This window comes from Salminus brasiliensis, chromosome 2 (genome assembly GCF_030463535.1).
Source record: "Salminus brasiliensis chromosome 2, fSalBra1.hap2, whole genome shotgun sequence".
NCBI classification, from domain to species: domain Eukaryota; kingdom Metazoa; phylum Chordata; class Actinopteri; order Characiformes; family Bryconidae; genus Salminus; species Salminus brasiliensis.
In genome coordinates, this window is record NC_132879.1 from 41,725,460 (window position 1) to 41,745,871 (window position 20,412).

The 20,412-nt window shown below is 39.3% G+C and overlaps 1 protein-coding gene across 17 annotated transcripts in view; it reads right to left on the reverse strand.

The window, feature by feature from the left end:
• Nucleotides 1–1,616: 1,616 nt before the first annotated feature.
• Nucleotides 1,617–20,412, reverse strand: part of plekha5 (pleckstrin homology domain containing, family A member 5) — a 157,946-nt gene continuing 139,150 nt past the window's right edge. For 11 of the 17 annotated variants that reach the window (XM_072672805.1, XM_072672792.1, XM_072672803.1 and 8 more), the window contains 12 exons: nt 20,176–20,277; nt 19,889–19,997; nt 18,467–18,510; nt 17,102–17,272; nt 16,037–16,157; nt 15,839–15,954; nt 12,583–12,780; nt 11,371–11,502; nt 11,039–11,169; nt 10,757–10,899; nt 6,128–6,209; nt 1,617–2,982 (listed from right to left, as the gene is read on the reverse strand). In XM_072672805.1, coding sequence (XP_072528906.1) covers nt 2,955–2,982; nt 6,128–6,209; nt 10,757–10,899; nt 11,039–11,169; nt 11,371–11,502; nt 12,583–12,780; nt 15,839–15,954; nt 16,037–16,157; nt 17,102–17,272; nt 18,467–18,510; nt 19,889–19,997; nt 20,176–20,277 — 1,377 coding nt within the window. In that variant the 3' untranslated portion in view covers nt 1,617–2,954. Of the gene's footprint in view, nt 2,983–6,102; nt 6,210–10,756; nt 10,900–11,038; nt 11,170–11,370; nt 11,503–12,582; nt 12,781–15,838; nt 15,955–16,036; nt 16,158–17,101; nt 17,273–18,466; nt 18,511–19,888; nt 19,998–20,175; nt 20,278–20,412 lie in introns of all 17 variants that reach the window. The other 6 variants (XM_072672807.1, XM_072672806.1, XM_072672804.1 and 3 more) reach the window with 2 other exon arrangements.

The following is a 20,412-nucleotide window of genomic DNA, read 5'->3' on the forward strand; positions in this document are numbered from 1 at the left end:
CCAGAGTAGACACAATATTGCATGTGATGTAACCAACATGATTCAGCCTCCCCCAGCACCCTGACTATATATCTATATTTCTTCAACTTCCTTTAATGGAATATCTGTTTTTTTTTGGCTCAAACCCAGTTTGTGGTTATAAACTCGTCCACTGGTTACTGAAACATGTTCAATAAAAATGTTTTCACTTCGTTGGATTGGATTTGTGAAAAGTTTTCAAATAAGGTAGAACTGTAGAAAATGTGTTGCATAAAAATAGTTGTATCATAGCAGTGTATCACTAATTGAGCATTTTTCTTTATGTAATGGTAATGGGTAATTTCTCCAACTGTTCTTAAGATGAAATTTCTCATTAAAACCCACCTCAGATTTTGACATTCACCAACAATTTCTTATTTAGGATTAGTTCAATTCATGAGAATAATGGGATCAATCAGTATAAGAGCATAGTTGCAAAATTCTCATCAACATTTTCCCTCTGTGAAGTGTAGAGTATTATGGTCTTCTTATTGACTTTTAGTAGTGTCTAAGCTTAGAGGTATCTTTGATTTTTTTTGCCTATTCAAACTAGCTGAGGTTATTCTTGGGTAAATAGCAAAGCACTTTTGTAAGTCACTCTGGATAAGAGCATCTGCTAGATGCCTTAAATGTAAAAAAACAAAACAAAAAAATAACATGAATGATTTTTTTGCAAACAAATTCAAGACAATTCTTAGGGACATGTTTGTGAATGAGGCCCAATGTAATAGAATATAAACCTGGTAAATGCCCAGGACCTTGCAAATGCCATGTGACCGGGTTTCCCAGCAAAAACACAATGCTGTCTACTTTCTTGCTACAATGTTGTTATTTAAAAATAGAACATTGAATAACAGAGCAAATAAGTGCATACAATAATTCAATAATAATAGAATAAATTAGTCAATTAAATTATATACAAATTATTCATAAATTATTCATAAATTAAATAATAAAACAAATAATTGCATTGTCGATGCAAACACTGCACTGTATTGGAGTGAGACAGGATGAATTGCCTTTAGTTTGTATGTAGTGTCTTCACTCATACTTAAAACTTGAAGTGTAATCATGAATTACCCCCATTGTGTACTTTGTGTGTACTTTCTACATTGTGTGACATTGTCAAGTCACATGTTTTTATAAATCACATTTAAACACTGCTTAAGCGAATTAAACTGATAACAAAAGTAACACACACACACACTCTCTATCGCTGTCAGTGTCCAGTTAACAAGCAAAAAACAGCATGTGCCGTTCTGAACCAGTTCGCATAGTGTGAGTGCGCCGTTACGTTTCCTCACTTTAAAACAGGTGACGTAAACGGATATTACAAGGTGAGTAACACATTAATCATGCAACACAACAAAACGATAATGAAATTCGTTGCCAACACAATCGATTATTAACAATTTTAACAATGTTGTTGCAGCCCTACCCCTAGTATTAGGTAGATTGTCATAATAATTTGATAAGACAATGTATGTCAAATTTTGTACTTTGTGAAGACAGACAGTGCTTTTGGTTATTTGTTATTCTGAAAACAATAAAGCAAGCTTAGGCAACAGTGTGGACAGAAGCAAACAACACAACCAGCATTTATAACAACATCAACATTTATTTCACATGATATAAAACAGATGAGATTTGCATATTGACTCTGATAACCTTTTATAATTTTCTGCTCTGCTTATTGTATGGTGTACATTATATACAATATGATCTATACATTTTCTACATTAATGTTAACACCAAAACCTTGCTTATTGCTTTTTTACTTGTACATGTGCTATATTCCTCTAGATCTGGATCCCGACATGGACAGAGACCACACTAAACCAAGCCTTTAATACTCTCTTTAATACTCTAATTAAATATATCTCAGCCTTAGAAAAATAAAATGTAAGCCTGAACATTCATGGATGTGTCGGGGAACAGTGCTGCAGGTGTATCTATCCAACGTACACGTTTTTGTACAAAGCCAAAATAATACTCTCTCGTCTGCAGCAGTACAGTGGCACCTTATTGAAATCATCTTTTACACTGTATGTGTTTTTAACACAGATCGTTTGATATCAAGACAGTACTACTTTAAAAATCAATGAGGTGTTATACAGTGCAAAAGTCCTGCTAAAATCGGAGTGTTAAAGAACACTGGTAAAACTGCAAAAGAGGAAACAAATCAACTAAAAATACCCAAACAAATTCAAATAACAACAAAAAAAGGCAGTTCAATGCGTAGAACCCCTGGGCAGTGGAAGTGACATGACTGTGTTGTGTGGGTGTGAGAGTGAAAGCAAGTGAGAAAGAGAAATAGAGAGAGAGAGAGAGAAATAGAGAGAGAGAAATAGAGAAATAGAGAGAGAGAGAGAGAGAGAGAGAGAGAGAGAAAGCGAGAGATAGAGAGTGAGAGATATAAAGAGATATATAGAGAGTGAGAGAAAGGGGGAGAGAGAGAGAGAGAGAGAGAGAGAGAGAGAGAGAGAGAGAGAGAGAGAGAGAGAGAGAGAGAGAGAGAGAGAGAGAGAGAGAGTAAGATATATATAGTGGGTGAGAGAAAGAGAAAGAGAGAGAGCATGCCTAACTGATGCCCACTCCCCTACCTGTTGGTGAACTGACTGCGGCTGCTCTTATATTTAAACATTTATACACATTATTTAGATTCTCCAAAGCAGCGCTCGCTTCACTTCATACAAATTCGACTCAAACACAGAATAAAACTCTGCAATCATCAGATCCACAACAAAACATAGAAATAATAACAATATCATAAATAAGAATTATCATGGAACCTGTTGCTTGGAGTCTGCAGTGGCGTCTGGGAAATCAGATGTGAGCTACGGCTCAGTTCAGTGAACATCAAATCAGTGTTGCTGCAGCCAGTCTCTGCAATATAGGGCTGCATTTTGGCTCTCCAGTAGGACGTCCTTCATATGTTAATGTTTAGCGATGCCAGTGGCGGAGCTGGTTGGGAGAGAGCGGAAATAATGAGTTAATTGTTTGGTTATTTTTAATACACTACATGTAAAAAAAAAATGACTAAACACAGTACTTATGCTATCTATGTTTGCTGTATATCAGCAAATAATCAGTAGGTGTGAGCAGTGTAACTGTACATGTATTGAACCAAGTTTTACAAAACCTTAACCTGTATGCTCAAGCTGATTGGTGTCGGACTGTAGTGAGTGCTAACGTCTGCTTCTTTTAAATCGGCTGCGTGTGTGCATCTTTTTATTTGGGAAGATTGGGATAAGTCTTTAAATGGTTAAATACAGCTTAAGTGGAACAAACTGAAATGCTACTGCTACTGCTTTAGTTTTAGTTTTTATGGCATAAGATATGCTTTTCAGTTTTGTAGCCAACTGTTAACTGGTACTTTTTTTTCTTTAGCCCTGCATAAAAACATCTTCATTCACTGAAGGCTCTACTACTTCACTGAATCAACTACCTCAGAGAGGACTATACAACAGTAGGTGGAACAGACTGCAACATAGGCCCTGTACCATTACTTGCACCCCTCATTTGCGCATGCCCATCAAGAATGGTGCTCACGAGCACTCGCTATGAGCACTTCATGAGCCTCTCTTGTAAGTCCCAAACAGATCATACTATTGTTGGAGAAAGCACAATTAGCCGTGCTCTCTACAACAAAAGTTTGATCTCCGGCTGCTGATGGCAAAGCCGCATGGCTTAAGATTCAAACTGGCGACCCCCTGGCCATAGTGGTAGCCCATTGTGGAAGTCCATCACAGATCCCCTGCTGGACCCCCTGCAGTTTGCGTACCGAGCAAACAGGTCTGTCGATGATGTGGTCAACCTGACCCTGCACTTTATCCTGCAACATCTCGACAGCCATGGAAACTATGCTAGGGTTTTGTTTGTGGACTTTAGCTCGGCCTTTAACACTGTTGTGCCGCAGCTTCTTCAGGCCAAGCTCTCCCAGCTGTCAGTGCCAGACTCCATGTGTCGGTGGATCGTGGATTTTCTGACAGACAGGAGACAGCAGGTGCGGCTGGGGAAGCACAATTCAGACCTCCGGACACTCAGTACTGGAGTCCCTCAGGGTTGTGTTCTTTCACCCCTTCTCTTCAGCCTCTACACTAATGATTGTGTCTCCAAAGATCCAGCTGTAAAGATCCTGAAATTTGCAGATGACTCCACTCTGGTGGGCCTCATAGCCAACGGTGATGAGTCTGCTTACAGGAAGGAAATTGAGCAGCTGGTGTCCTGGTGCAGCAACAACCACCTGCTGCTAAACACAGAAAAGACTGTAGAGATGGTGGTGGACTTCCGACGCAATCCACCCACCCTTCCCCCCCTCCACATCAACAACACTGCAGTATCAATGGTGGAGTCACTCAAGTTCCTGGGCACCACCATTTCCAGAGACTTGAAATGGGAGAAAAACACCATCTCAATCATCAAGAAAGCTCAACAAAGAATGTACTTCTTGAGACAGCTCAAGAAATTCAACCTGCCACAGACCCTGATGATCCAGTTCTACACAGCGATCATCGAGTCCATTATCACAGCCTCCATAACTATCTGGTTTGGTTCCTCCACCTCACAAGAAAGAACCAAACTCCAGCGCATCATCAGGACAGCAGAGAGGATCATAGGATGTAACCTGCCATCACTTCAACAGATCTACACCAGCAGGATGAGGAAGCGGGCTGGCAAGATTACATCTGACCCCTCACATCCTGGACACCTCCTCTTCCAGACACTCCCCTCGGGTAGAAGACTGCGGTCCATCAAAACCAGCACAACACGTCATGCTAACAGCTTCTTCCCCAGAGCTGTAGCGCTCCTCAATCACAGTGGTCACCTCCCACTGTAAACCTCTAAACTTACAACTGAACTGTACCAAACCGGACTGAACAGTTATTTGCACTCTGCCTATTTTGCACTATGACTATTTGCACACCTGTACAGATGTCCTTTTCTTTTCTGTAAATATATTTTTCAGCTCTTTATTACCTTTATTACCTTTAGTACTTTCTACTTTTTTTTAATTTATCCCCTACCCTATTTATTGTTTAGTGTCATTTTCCTTTAGTTTAAGACTGTGTTCTGTGTTTCTTTGTTACTTGTCATGCGTGTTGCTCTCACCAAGACAAATTCCTTGTATGGGTAACATACTTGGTGAAATAAAGAGATTCTGATTCTGATTCTGATTCTGATTGGACTGCTGAGTCGCTTAGAGACCATATTAGGCATTTTAGAAGCAGTGTTGTATAAAAGCGAAGGGATGTGAGGCGAAGTGTGTCCCAATTCTGCTCTAAACTCTCATGCTCACACCCATTTTACCTGCCCTTTGGCAACATTATAAAAGAAACAAATATCTGTTTTTAAAGCAAACAAAGTGTTTATGGCTATATTATATATTTTGTAGCATTATAACCTGAAATATTCAAAGAAAATGTAGGTGATGAACATTAGACTTTGAGTAAAATTATATGCAAATTATATTAAATTCAAAGCGAACATAAAACACAATATGTTTATTTCCAATTGTGCATCTGAAGTCTACAACAAGCATAAAACTCCATTTAGCTAGCAATTACTGGGTGAATTGTGGCAAGTTTGAATTTGGCATGGCTTCTTGTAGATAATGAAGCCTAACAGGGAAGCTAATTACTATTGCACTGAGTGGCCATCCTTTTCCTCCTCTGTTTGAGAAACAGATATGCGAACATACACAACCTTTAAATTACAGGGTTTTATTAAAAAAAGATAGTTTATGATAGTGACAAAAAGACTGGTTCATGAGAGTGTGGCACTTCAGAGCCTAAACAACTATCCTGTCTACCTAAAAAATTTTCATTTATGCATTAACAATTAATTGCCTGAAAAACTGCTATACTATTAAAACCGCAATTAATTCAAAATTAAGAACAATAAGTGAATAAATTGATTCAATGTATTCCTCCAGTTATAACAATACTGTGTACACTTTAGATGATCATAAAATGCTTTACGCACAACCCAGTGTGTCCATCATCAGGACATAATAGGAGGTGAGTAAAAAAGAGAAAACAGGATTCAGAGAGGTAGGATCTAAGTCTGGCAGTGAGCTCTTACTGTACTGTTTCTCCACTACACACACATGAAGTGTGATCCATCAGGGAGCTGTGGTGGGCAGGGAGGAGAGGAGCTTGGAGACTGTGGTGGACTGGACAGGCTGTTCACTGCAAACCATTTGACAAAGCAAGCCCACAAACAGACACAAATGTTAATGGTACACATCAAAAACATGCAAACATTTAATCACATTAACACAGACACAGATTAGGAGCTAGATAAACAGACACGCGCATAGACAGAGCAGGAAAGTCCAATTTTCACACATGAAAAAATGGCCATCTTTAACATGCTGAAACCTTTACATCAGGTCCAACAAGATACAAAAAAAAACGTACTCAGTGCAACACCCTGTTCCGTAAAATCTTACATTGGGCGTTTCACTGACTGAGTTTAAGCTCTACAACGAGACAAAGACAAGCAATTGTGTAACCAATTAAACAATCTCTGTAGAAAACATTTTCCAATATAATGGTATGCACTGAAGCAGCCACACATGAGCTTAATGTCACCATGCCCAATGCAAACTTTTGTGGCTAAACACAATCAAATCCTCACTGTAATCTCGAGTCAAGGCAGGCAGGACGGGGAGATAAACCCTGTCAAGTAACGGTGCCAGGACTGATGTTTAAGACATCAGCAAATCTGCAGGTGGGCCAAATATTTGTTTTCACTTCCGTGGACCGGAGGATATAGGATCAACTACAACAAATTTCATCATATATTTCTGAGATGTTTGGTGAATGCTGTTTAGAAAACTACAGTAGAAAAGAAAATTAAGTAAGGACCCAACTTGTAAGCTTATCAGAACAGATACAGAAGAAGCCTGATAAAAAATCTAAACACACTACATTTTGAAATTGTACCAGGATATTTAAAACCAATTTTACGATATATAATATTTATTGCAATACTTTGACATGCAGACAAAATGCATCAGTTGCAGCAGATTCTAAATAAAATGCTATTCCCATACTGAGTACAGCACGATATGCTCGCTTGCATGACGATAACAAAATTGGTCATGAATATCATCATATTACCCACCCTTATGTTAAATAGCTGTTTGATACACGGTGTGTTGATACTTTATACTTTTGTACTCGTTCTCTTCATCTAATATATGATTTGTGCCAAACAATATTATTTATTATTTTTATGTCAGAATACAGAGTAACTGTACATTAGAATTTGCTAAAATTTTGGATTTCTGAATAGGTACAGAGGCTGTAACTACAAAACCACCAAAATGTGTAATTTTGCCAAACTTGCATACAACCGTTCTTCTCGTACCAGCTGGTTAAGATATGTTTACATTCAATGCTAAAATCTTTAGCTGCGGACAGTGTGATTTTAGCATTAATTGTAATATGTTCGATTTTATAAGAACCACAAGTGTCCACATACTTTTGAATATTTAGTGTAGCTGTAACTGGTAAACCTGATTTTTAAACTTTAAAAGCAGTGCTAGCAGTGCTAGAAATATAGCACTATCTCCATATGTCCATATGTTTTAGACTTGATGTGAAAGACAGCATAAATGGAATTTGGTATGATAAGGGCTTAAAACAAGCACTGCAAAACACCCTAAGGACACGATCATCAAAGTAATAGAAAGCAATAGTCCTTCAATTCCAAAAGCCGGTCTTGTGGACCCTGGTCTCGTACATTGTTTCCCCTGCTCTTACACATGAGTTTGTTAATCAGTTAATGAGTAGAACTAGGTGTGACTAATGAGGGAAAGCACAAACAGGTGCAGAGTGTGGCATAGGATGGACTGTGTGAGTGAGGTACTTGGAGTAAGTAATTCTTACTAAACTTATTCAGAGAAAGCATTATTCTTAAGCATGCGTTCAGACTGCCAGACATCGACAAAGCTGAGAACTACCATGGCAAAGTTTATACCCCCCTGATTAAAATTTCTGTTACTATGAAAAGTCAACTGAACTGATAAACACATATCTGAAGCCATGAAATAAAGGAGGAAACTTTGCTTTCAACATTTTGAGCAAGATTACTGTAGTATTATTGTATCGTACGATTTTACAATAAAAACAAATAGCTTGTTAATGACTTTAATTAGCTTGTTAGGGCCAGTCATTGTGAGGAAAAGCCAGGAAAAGCCAGGTTTCATTATCACAAGTTTCATATGTGACTTTTTAATTAAATTTTTTTTACATGCTGACTCCTTGAGTCTAATTTAAACTATCCTCCCAGCCTCCCAACAACCATGGTCTCCCTAAGCAGCTGCCTAGCACTCTGAAAATGTAAAGTTCCAAATTGATGCCCACAAACCAATGCCCAGGAAGCGGTAGAAGGTTATAAGACTTATAGCAAAGACAGCCGGTGGAGTTATCAAAAATGTTAGTAGTCAAGCTGAGGTCTGAAAGACCAAGACCATTTTCAGTAAGAACTACTTGAAGTATTGCCCAGAAAGGTTAAATCTGAATCCTTGTTGACTGCAAGGCTGTCAGGAAGATACAGCAGACTTTGGAGTTCTTGGTGTACTTTTTTATTTACAGTGCACACTTTTTGCACAATCTTTATGGAAGAGCTATCTGAAGAAAATGTTTCCTGTGTCCACCACAAACTTCAGCATCAGATTAAAAAACAAAACAAACAAACAAACAAAAAAACACACAAAAAAAACATTTAAGGTAAGTCTGGAAGTCTGATGCAGCTTTTTCGGCTGCATTGAGCAGAGGTATGTTTGGAGAAAAATGCACGCTGAAGTTCAGGAAAAGAGAACCTATCTAACTGTTAAGCACAGGGTTGAGTCAATCATGCTTTGAAATTGTGTTGCAGCCAGTGACACTGGAAACATTTTACTGATAGAGGGAAAAATGGATTTTACAAAACACCAGAAAATTGTCACACCATCATTTGGCAGAAGCTGAAAAGATGTTGATGAGCTTCTACAGGATAATGATCCTAAACACACCTCAAAACCCTTAAATGCACAACCTCAAGAGGTGCAAGCTCATAAAGGTTATGCCATAGCCCTCATAGTCCCTCAACCCAAACACCATTGAAAATCTGTGCTTAGACCTCAAAAGAGCAGTTAACACTAGATACCTAAAGAATGGTAATTTTACATTGAAAGCAGTTCATCTTCTATTCACTGGAACAGATATACACTGCTCAAAAAATAAAGGGAGCACTTAAATAACACATCCTAGATCTGAATGAATGAATGTTTTCATGAAATACTTTGTTCTGTACAAAGTTAAATGTGCTGACAACAAAATCACACAACTCATCAATGAAAAAACAAATTTATTAACCAATTGAGGCCTAGATTTGGAGTCACACACAAAATTAAAGTGGAAAAACACACTACAGGCTGATCCAACTTTGATGTAATGTCCTTAAAACAAGTCAAAATGAGGCTCAGTATTGTGTGGCCTCCACGTGCCTGTATGACCTCCCTACAACGCCTGAGCATTCTCCTGATGAGGTGGCGGATGATCTCCTAAGGGATCTCCTTAGGATCTCCAACTCCTGGACAGTCTGTGGTGCAACGTGACGTTGGTGGATGAAGCGAGACATGATGTCCCAGATGTGCTCAATCGAATTCAGGTCTGGGGAATGGGCGGGCCAGTCCATAGCTTCAATGCCTTCATTTTGCAGGGAATGCTGACACACTCCAGCCACATGAGGTCTAGCATTGTCCTGCATTAGGAGGAACCCAGGGCCAACCACACCAGAATATGGTCTCACAAGGGGTCTGAGGATCTCATCTCGGTACCTAATGGCAGTCAGGCTACCTCTGGCGAGCACATGGAGGGCTGTGCAGCCCTCCAAAGAAATGCCACCCCACACCATTACTGACCCACTGCCAAACCGGTCATGCTGAAGGCTGTTGCAGACAGCAGATCACTTTTCACGGCGTCTCCAGACTCTATCACGTCTGTCACGTGCTCAGTGTGAACCTGCTTTCATCTGTGAAGAGCACAGGGCGCCAGTGGTCGTCGGGCCCTCATACCATCCTCATGGAGTCGGGTTCTAATCGTTTGTGCAGACACATGCACATATGTGGCCTGCTGGATGTCATTTTGCAGGGCTCTGGCAGTGCTCCTCCTGTTCCTCCTTGCACAAAAGTGGAGGTAGAGGTCCTGCTGCTGGGTTGTTGCCCTCCTACGGCCTCCTCCACATCTCCTGGTGTACTGGCCTGTCGCCTGGTAGCGCCTCCAGCCTCTGGACGATACGCTGACCGACACAGCAAACCTTCTTGCCACAGTTCGCATTGTTGTGCCATCCTGGATGAGCTGCACTACCTGAGCCACTTGTGTGGGTTGTAGAGTCCATCTCATGCTACCACGAGTGTGAAAGCAACACCAACATTCAAAAGTGATCAAAACATCAGCCAGAAAGCATAGGTACTGAGAAGTGGTCTGTGGTCCCCACCTGCAGAACCACTCCTTTATTGAGTGTGTCTTGCTAATTGCCAATCATTTTCACCTGTTGTCTATTCCATTTGCACAACAGCATGTGAAATTGATTGTCAATCAGTGTTGCTTCCTAAGTGGACAGTTTGATTTATAATGTGTTGTTTAAGTGTTCCCTTTATTTTTTTGAGCAGTGTATTTGGCCAGGGGTTTTGCATTTGGCTGTATGTTTTAAGCATCTAAGCAGAAAGAATACTTCCTCTTACCTGAAACCAGATTACCAAGTTTAGAGGTGGTCAGATCATAGGAGTCTTTGATTATCTGATCTTGACTTTGTTCAGGGAGCTTTTCCTCTTCCTCCTCTTCATCCTCCTCTGTACCCACTCGCACCATCACTGCTGTCTGCAGGCTATGAAACAGGATAGAAAAAATGTACATACTGGCAATATGTACAACATAGAAAAGATATGTGCTTAAGCGTACACAAACAGACAGGCACATAGGCACATGGGAGCATCCAGGAGCACACATGCACGCACACACCTTACCTGTTCTCAGTAGACAGGGTTTTGATGTGGTCTACAGCAGGCTCTATCTGTCTGTGGTGCTCTGGGCTTTTGCTGGCTTCAGAAGTCTTCTGGCAGAGCTTAGCCTCTGACAGGACCTCACCTTGTTCCTTCTAAGACAAAAAAGGAAAGAGCAGGATGTGCCACAAGCTCTGACAACAAGAGAAAGTGAATAATGTATTGCAACATGTAATGCAATGTTAGTGTTTCATTTTACATAGGACAGAGTCACATGCCCCATGCTATTTTTAATGCAAGTCATTCCAATATCTCAGTGAGCTATAAAAAGTAAATGTGCTGGGGTGCCGTTGTACCTCAACTGCTATTGGTTTGGAGTTCTCTTTAGGCGTGGCCACCCGTCTAATCAGCACAGGCTCTCCTACAGACATCTCCTTTCTTCTGCCATCCTGTTCTTCTGGTGACAACACCGAGCTCCTTGTGCATGTCTGACACACAATCAGAGAAGTAAACCTCACAGCAATGTGTTTTAAACTGTATCCTTTTGATGTCTTCACGAGGAAGCTTCCGTTGTTGTTGATTTTAAAGTCAAGTGTAAATCATAAGCTTAGGTGTAGCCTATGTGCTTCTTTCACAGTTCTAAATCTCCATAGCAGGTGCTGAAGAAGAGCGCTCTGAGCATGACTAGCATCTTGAGATTAGCAGACTCAGTGACAGACATGATGCAGCCAGACTGCTGTAAGCATGATGCATAATTCATAATTCTGATTTCCCACAGCATCATAGCTAGAGGATCATTCATCAGAGACGAAAGCAAAGACAGCTGCTTTGTGGACTAGCATTCACAACATACATAAGCTATGACTGGGGTTAAAGGCAGTCAAGATGACTTCTGCAAGGCATGGTTTATAAGAAGCTATATAGAACAATGTGTAATTGTTTTAACATGACCAAAAAGCACAGAATAATATATGACTGATTCAATAGACAAAATCTGCATTTATTGTGTGACTGTTTCACTGAAATTGTATGCTGTTTGTTAAACATATTTTTGATAAAAGGTATTCATGTATAATGATTTACTGGTGGTTATTAGAGTACTGAACAGTAGAGGTTAGTTAAAGACAAGTGCAAAGCCTCCCAAATACATCTGCTTGAAATCCACAAGGTAACAGTTCAATAAAATGTATCCCTTGGGGGTTTTGGGATTAGAAATTCAGTGATAAAATGAAAATAATTCAGGTAGTGCTAATCTGACACTGTACAAGCCTTTGGTACTTTGCCTACAGATATGGCCTAAAAGTTACAGAAGCGCACTTGAAAAGGTCACCAGTTCAAACCCCTGGACTGGCAGGAAGTGGGGAGAGCCATTTACTCCCTCAACATTTACGATTTAAGTACTCCTGCACTGGGCACCGCAATTGTTTCCCCGGGCACCAAGGTGGCTGCCCCTCACTGTCCTAGTCACTAGGTGTGAGTGTGTACTGCTTTTGTTGTACTGCTGTGAAAGTGTTCCTAATTCTAGTTTACAATGGTATGAGTAGATAATATGAGGTTAGGTTTGCTACCTGCAGTGTATAGTAGTAGGGGTTGTCTTTACTGAAGGAAAGACTGTGTGTGAGGGCACTTTCCTCTCTCCTCCGCTCACGCTCACGTAGCGCCCCCTGTTGGTGCCTCCGAATCCGCTCCATCTGTTCCTCAACACTCATGCGCTGCCGAGCTCCCTCCAAACCACTCATGTGCTCCACTGCACTGCGAGGACGGTCCTGTTCAGGGTGTGAGAGACAAGTTTGAAAATAAACCCAGGCACACAAGAAGACACACACATACATTATTAAATTGACTGTGTTTAAGTAAGTGGAATTTAGCCTAGTTGTACAGGACCCAAATTAACATACTGATAAGGGACTGCAGACTGCTTTTCTAAAGGCATAAAACATTAAAAACACACTGGCTGTGCTATTAATCAACCCCCCCATCTCCTCCAAAAAAGAACAAATTTATTTTACAAACATTGATATTTTCACAATTGAGTCTTTTACATGAACATATTCATTTTATCTAGGACAGTTACCACAAAGAAAGAGGAAAAAAAAACCAACACAAAACAAACAAACAAACATAATACTACAGTAATCTTGCTTAAAATGTTATAAGCAATGTTTTGCCCTTTATTTCATGGCTTTAGGTATGAGTTCATCCTCTGTTAAGTCAACATAATCGATTACGAAATTACAATTTGCATAATGTGTGTTGATGCCTTACAAAGATGGTTGCGCCTACTGAGACCATAGATTTATCTGGAGCACAAAGCTGCAGCGTCCAGTGTTGATACCTAAGGCTTTTCTCGATACCGTGGGAGCTTTAAAACATACATAGCTGATTCTCAAATGGCTCTTAGCCAACATATGTTGTCCACAAATTGTCCGCTTTCTTGTCCGTGAGATGTGTAGGCTACGTGTAATACATACATATATATACATATATATATATATATATATATATATATATATATATATATATACACACACACACACACACACACATACATATCTATGAGACACATAAAGACACATATACATATATATATATATATATATATATATATATATATATATATATACAGTGAGTCCAAGAAGTATTTGATCCCTTGCTGATTTTCTTTGTTTGCCCACTAATAAAGACACTATCCTTCTGCACTTTTAATGGTAGATATATTCTAACATGGAGAGACAGAATATCAAGACAAAAATCCAGAATATAATTTTAAAGAATATATTTTAATTAATTTGTATTTCAATGAGGAAAATAAGTATTTGATCCCTCTTGCCAAACACACTCAATACTTAGTGGCAAAGCCTTTGTTTGCAAGCACAGCGGTGAGACGTTTGTTGTAGTTAACCACAAGTTTAGCACACACACCAGGGGGAATTTTGGCCCACTCTTCTTTGCAGATCCTCTCTAAATCATGAAGGTTGGTGGGCTGTCGCTTGGCAACTCTGACCTTCAGCTCCCTCCATAGATTTTCGATCGGATTGAGGTCTGGCGACTGGCTGGGCCACTCCATGACCTTAATGTGATTTTTCTTGAGCCAATCCTTTGTTGCCTTTGCTGTATGTTTAGGGTCGTTATCATGTTGGAAGACCCAACCACGGCCCATTTTCAGATCCCTGGCAGAGGGGAGGAGGTTGTCCCTCAGGATTGTGCGGTACATGGCTCCATCCATCTTCCCAGTGATGCGGTGAAGTAGCCCTGTACCCTTGGCAGAGAAACACCCCCAAAACATTATGCTTCCACCTCCATGCTTGACGGTGGGCACAGTGTTCTTGGGGTCATAGGCAGCATTTTTCTTCCTCCACACATGGCGGGTGGAGTTGAGGCCAAAAAGTTCAATTTTGGTCTCGTCTGACCACAAAACCTTCTCCCAATAACTTGGTTCATCTTTCAAATGATCATTGGCATACTTGAGGCGCGCCTCCACATGTGCTCTCTTCAGCAGGGGTACCTTTCGGGCACTGCAGGATGTGAATCCATTGTTGCGCAAAGTGTTGCCAATTGTTTCCTTGCAAACTGTGGTCCCAGCTGCCTTCAGGTCATTTGCTAACTCCTGCCGAGTGGTTGCAGGACGATTTCTGACTGTTCTCAGCATCATTGCCACCCCACGAGGCGAAATCTTCTTTGGAGCACCGGGCCGAGGTCTGTTGATTGTCATGTTATACTCTTTAAACTTTCTGATAATTGCACCAATAGTTGTTACTTTCACATCCAACACCTTACTAATCTTTTTGTAGCCCATTCCAGCTTTGTGAAGGTCAACAATTCTGACTCTGAGGTCCTGTGACAGCTCTTTGGTTTTACCCATGTTGGAGACTTGAAATCTGTGTGATCTGTCTGATTCTGTGGACAGGTGTTTTTCACACAAGTGATTAGTGAGAACAGGTGGCTTCAGGTCAGGTAACAAGTTGATTGGGAGTGTCTAACTGGTCTGTAAAAGCCAGAACTGCTAATGAATACTAAGGGATCAAATACTTATTTCACTCCATGAAATACAAATCAATTAATATATATTCCTTAGATTTATTTTCTGGATTTTCTTTTTAATATTCTGTCTCTCCATGTAAGAATACATCTACCATTAAAAGTATAGAATGATCATGTCTTTATTAGTGGGCCAACGAAGAAAATCAGCAAGGGATCAAATACTTCTTGGACTCACTGTATATATATATATATATATGTGTATATATATATATATACACACACACACACACATACATACATACATATCTATGAGACACATAAAGAGCCATGTACAGTTTGTAAGCTAAATGATTTGATTTCTGCACTTCTATAAGTTATTTTGTTAGGATGTAATGTTAGGAACAACATTAGCACTCATTTTACTTTGAGAAATCTTTAAGAATGTACTAGTTTTAGTAAAAAACAAAAAACCAAAACAAAAACAGCATGACTCAAAATATTCAAGAAATACTGTCAAAAAAATTTATAAACTTGCTCTGTTCCTACGGGAAGTGACTTGAATTTTAAATTGTTTTATTTATTTTGTTAGATTGATAAATGTTAAAAAGACGATTAAAGAAAATATTTAAATATTAAAGATTTTTATCATGATACTGGAGAAATTATTTTAATTCCTAACACACTCTAACACAAATTAGCATAATTTAAAAATGTAGTTAGTTATATAGTATAGTTAGATTAATCTGCTAGTTGAAAAAAACAAAAAAAGAATAGTAAGATTAGTTAATAAAAAAAAAAACGTTAGGTGCAGCTCTAATCACATTTAAATGAAAAGGAACCTACTGTTCTTGGATCTGGCTTCTTGTTCTTCCTCAGTGTCACATAAGAGGCAATAGTGGAGGATTCTGGCATTTGAGATTTTGTCCTGGGGCTCACTACACCAACAGGGTAGGGCATGCCTTAAAGTAAGAATGAAATATGAGCATTAGTAAAGTTCAAACTGGTTTCTCACTGTAGTCTGGTGCAGAGATGTATAAGTACCTTTAGTACTAGAAGGCTCTTTTTCAGTAGATTGTTCAGACTTCTCCTCTCCATTGCTCTCATCTACTTCAGCCACTGTGGTCAGCTCTGGCTCACTCTTATACAGTCTGTAGTCTGGGCCCTGGAGGAGGGATTGCACATTTAAAATACCTTGGTCAACAGACTGACAGAAATACACACATAAACTCAAACAAAAACACACACTCTTATATTAACACAGGCTCACACACACTCTCATATTTAAAAAATAGAGATTTGCTAGGATTATGGTTGGAATGTATGACATGAGAATACCATGACATGAAGATGCCAAGATAAAGAAAAATATGAATGTAAACATATTGAAATTAGACTGAGTTGCATACAGAAACATACATCAGTGATGCTGACTGGGGAAAAATTAAACAAAATTCATAATTGTATTTTTTATTGATGTAACCATAATCAACGCAAGTATGCAAAGGCAAATGCCAACAACAACAGTCAACGCTCTGCAAATGCATGGTCCTGCTGTACAAACTTAACGTGTGTTCGTACATTACTCTTGGTTAAACGCTCAGTACTCAGTAGGGCTACAGATAGAGACTCAAACTAATGACAGTTGACTGGAAAAAGCACATGGCTGGTACAAGGCAACTTGGCTGTCGCTGTAGCTTCCCTTGCAGCATCTGCTTTAGTTGAGTTCATTTTCAATTCAGGGTACTAATCATTATTAGAGACTTCAAAACTGTATAGCAAGGATGTATTTAGTTTCTTAACCGTACAGAAAAACTAGACAAAAACTGCTTTATAATGTAAGACATTGAAATAACATCAAACAATATCGAATGTGATGTGGCGTGAGGGGAAAGACAAAAAAAAAAAAAAAAAAAACTCTAAAAACTACTATTAACTACCATTGAACAGATACACTGATTTCATTTTCAGCTCAACATGCCTTGTATTGTTACATTACTAACAATGTTGACTACGAGCAAAGATGGATGTCAACATAATTCAAAGTAAAACAGGAAAACTCAGGGGATGTACAGATGGTGAGGTGGGAAGGTTTCAGCAGCCTCTTACACTATGGGCGCCATTTCGCTGGGCGGCCTTGCGGTCCTCAGGCCGGTGAGGGGTTGTGCGAGGTGTGGGAGTCTGTACAGAGCTGGTGCAGGGCAAGGGGTGCACGCTCTGGCGCTCTCCACCCTCATACAGCTGGGGAAGTGGAGGACGTGGGGGCACGGAGTCTGACTCCTACAGATTGAAAATAGTCCCAACTGAGTGGTGAAATGAAAGCTCAATTGCCATGGGTGACTGCTGGCTCGTAGCGGTGTTTGGAGAGAAATCAAGTAGTGGACCCTGACCAGAATGCTGGCAGAACACTGAGTTTCCACCGAAGCTCAGCTAATCACAACTTCTCTTCTAATCGACTGTCTGGGCGTACCGTGTTTACAAGAGATTGCAAAATGTGTGTGTTTATACTAAAGGAAATCTTGGCTTTGTTGAGCAATGTACACTGTAAGGACAGAAGTACTGGGACACATGCTCATGGATCATTTCTTCCAAAATCATGGGTATTAAAAAAGAGTTTTTGCTGAGAATTCACTGCAGAAATGCAGAAATGAACATAAGTGAAGTCAGGATGTTGGATGATCACCACCCTACCGCATCCCTAACTCACCGCAAAAGTGGATTGGATGGAGCACCAGAACACAGCTCCAGTTTAACTGCTCCACAACTCAGTGCTGGAGGCTGGCATTAGGTTAATGTTTATCTGCTCCAAATAGTCCAACTACTTTTTCTGGCATACTTCTCTATAGAGAACAAGCTATCTTTAAAGCAACTTTAAAGGACCTGAATGCATTCATTAGAAGGTGTGTCCACAAACATTTGGACATATAGTGTATGCTCACTAGACACGGCAACATTCTAAAAAATAAATCCAGTCTGGTATAGCACAGAATATGTGTAGGTAGTAATATAAGTTGCGTATATACTCATTTGATAACGTCACAGGCCAGTAGTGACATAGCCTAATGTTTCTAGTAACGCTAGGCATATAAAAAATATACACATTGCATTTGTGACATTTGTGACAGTACACACTGCATTCGCACATATATGTTTGCTTATCAACTAAGCATTGTTTAAATACTGAGAGAATTTCAATATTAAAAATAAAAAACAACAACATAAAAAGATTTGAATAGGGTCATATTAAGTAAAGATTTACTGATAACTGAGACAGTACAAAGGGTAATCCCACCCTTTATGCAGAAGACTGGGATCTGAACAAATGACATTAATGTACATATAAATTAAGTCATTTTTATTAATATGTTTTAAAGAAGAGTTTTTAAAAAACAACAATATCAGACTGGTTCTGGTCCATTTTCAAATGTTGAGAACTGGTAAAGAAAAACTGGTAGTTTGATATCTAGTGCTTACCTCACTTTTCTGAAGGCTGGAGATTGGACTTGCCCCCGGAAAACCTGCAAGCAAAGGTGTGCAACCACAAGTTACATCACTACATCGCTTTTTAAGCAAATCTAAAGAAAGTCCCATATTGGCATGGCTTTCATGTCCATTAGGAGAGTGTGTAAACTTCTGAACATAACTGCACTTTTCAGTGATCTGTTGGAATCATCAGGATGTGGAAATAAAATTCTGTGTGATCAAGGCAAATTTCTGAAAAACAGATGTTCCTATTATTTAAGCATTCAAGTGCTTTTGGGTTCTCTTCTGCCTTAGCAGTTAGTGATGGAAGTGATTATTCTACAGCATTTTTTTTTTACCAGAACCTGGGTCTGTATTCACAAAAGCTTTCCTAAGAAAAAAAAATATTTTCTTAAGACACTAATCATTGGTTTCCTATTTAAGTCACCTCCGACATAGACTTCCTGCTGTAATTCATAAACAAAGCGAAATAAAATTTTTCCCAATATTTCCAATAATTGTTAAATTAGCTATTAATTCAGTAATTCAACTATTTCAACTGATCATTTTAGAGGCATACATATTGAACGCTTAAAGTCTAAGTGTGAGGTTAAGAAATGATTTAAGAATTATTTTTTGCAGAATACATTTTTTTTTTTCTTACAATCTTTCTTTCTTAAGTGAGAAGTTAAGAAGAAAAATCTGAACATTCTTAAAAAGATTTTTGAAGAATATGAATTTATCTTTTTTTTTTAAGCAGGACATTGACATGACAAGATAAAAAGCACATCTAAGAAGAATTTGTTTCTTAAAACACGTTTGCGATTCCGGTACCTAGTATTCAGAATGTATCCTAGCATGTAATGTTGTATTACAACATGGATGTAACTATGGTTGCATAAATAATTGATGATCCCCAGGGTGATGCTAAAAATAATCCCGAAAGCATGCCAATGAAGTCACTCATACGACTCTGAGTGACCAGGGACCCTGGTGGTCATGCACTATTTACATAACCGATGAACAGGAAAGTCTAAGAAAAAACGCTCTGGAGGTAGGAGAATCTGAAGCGGAGATGGACTGTTATGCATAGAACTGTAACTACTTACAAGTAATCATACAAGTTTATGCCAGGCATGATGACACTTTACAAATACCACACAATGCTTTGTAAATGCTTACATGAAGCGCTATAAACACAGTACTCCTAAACCAATGGTTCCAGGAGGCCTCCTGCTCTGTACATTTTCAGCATGAGAACACAGACTGTTATTCAGGAAGGACTTGTTAATTAATCATGCTGATTAGCTGTGTATTGATGCAGGAATAACACTAAAAATCTGTTTAGCAAGGGACTCCAGGGCTAAGACCTACTGGTGTAAACAAATGTTGCTGTGTGCATTTGTGTGAGAAAAGAGGCAGTGGAATTCTCACTGGGCTCAGTGCTCCTCTTTGGCTTGTTTTTGTTGAGTGCTTCCATCACGTCCTGAATTCGCCACAATTCCTTCTGAATCTGCACATGCTGCTGACTGGGTGGCTCCGTCTAAGGACACACACACACAAACACACACAAACAAACACACACACACACACACACACACACACACACACACACACACACACACAAACACAAACACAAACACACACACTTTGTAACTTAAAATAGCCATGCACAGATGTGCAAGGTGTGTATTCACAATGTAAGGAATTCAACACTTTACCTGTGGACTGCCAAGGGCCTCCAACTGTTCCAGCAGGTTTCTCTTAGCCAAAGTGACATCAGCCTCCAATTTATCATACTCTCTCCAGCTCCGATCCAACTCCTGCAACGATCACATCATTCACACTGAATGTATGTCTTACTCACAGCTGAATAATCAGTGTGTAATCTACAGCATTAACATAAGATACATTTCCAAAGGTTTGAATGTTCTGGTAATCAGACTTTCAATGATTTA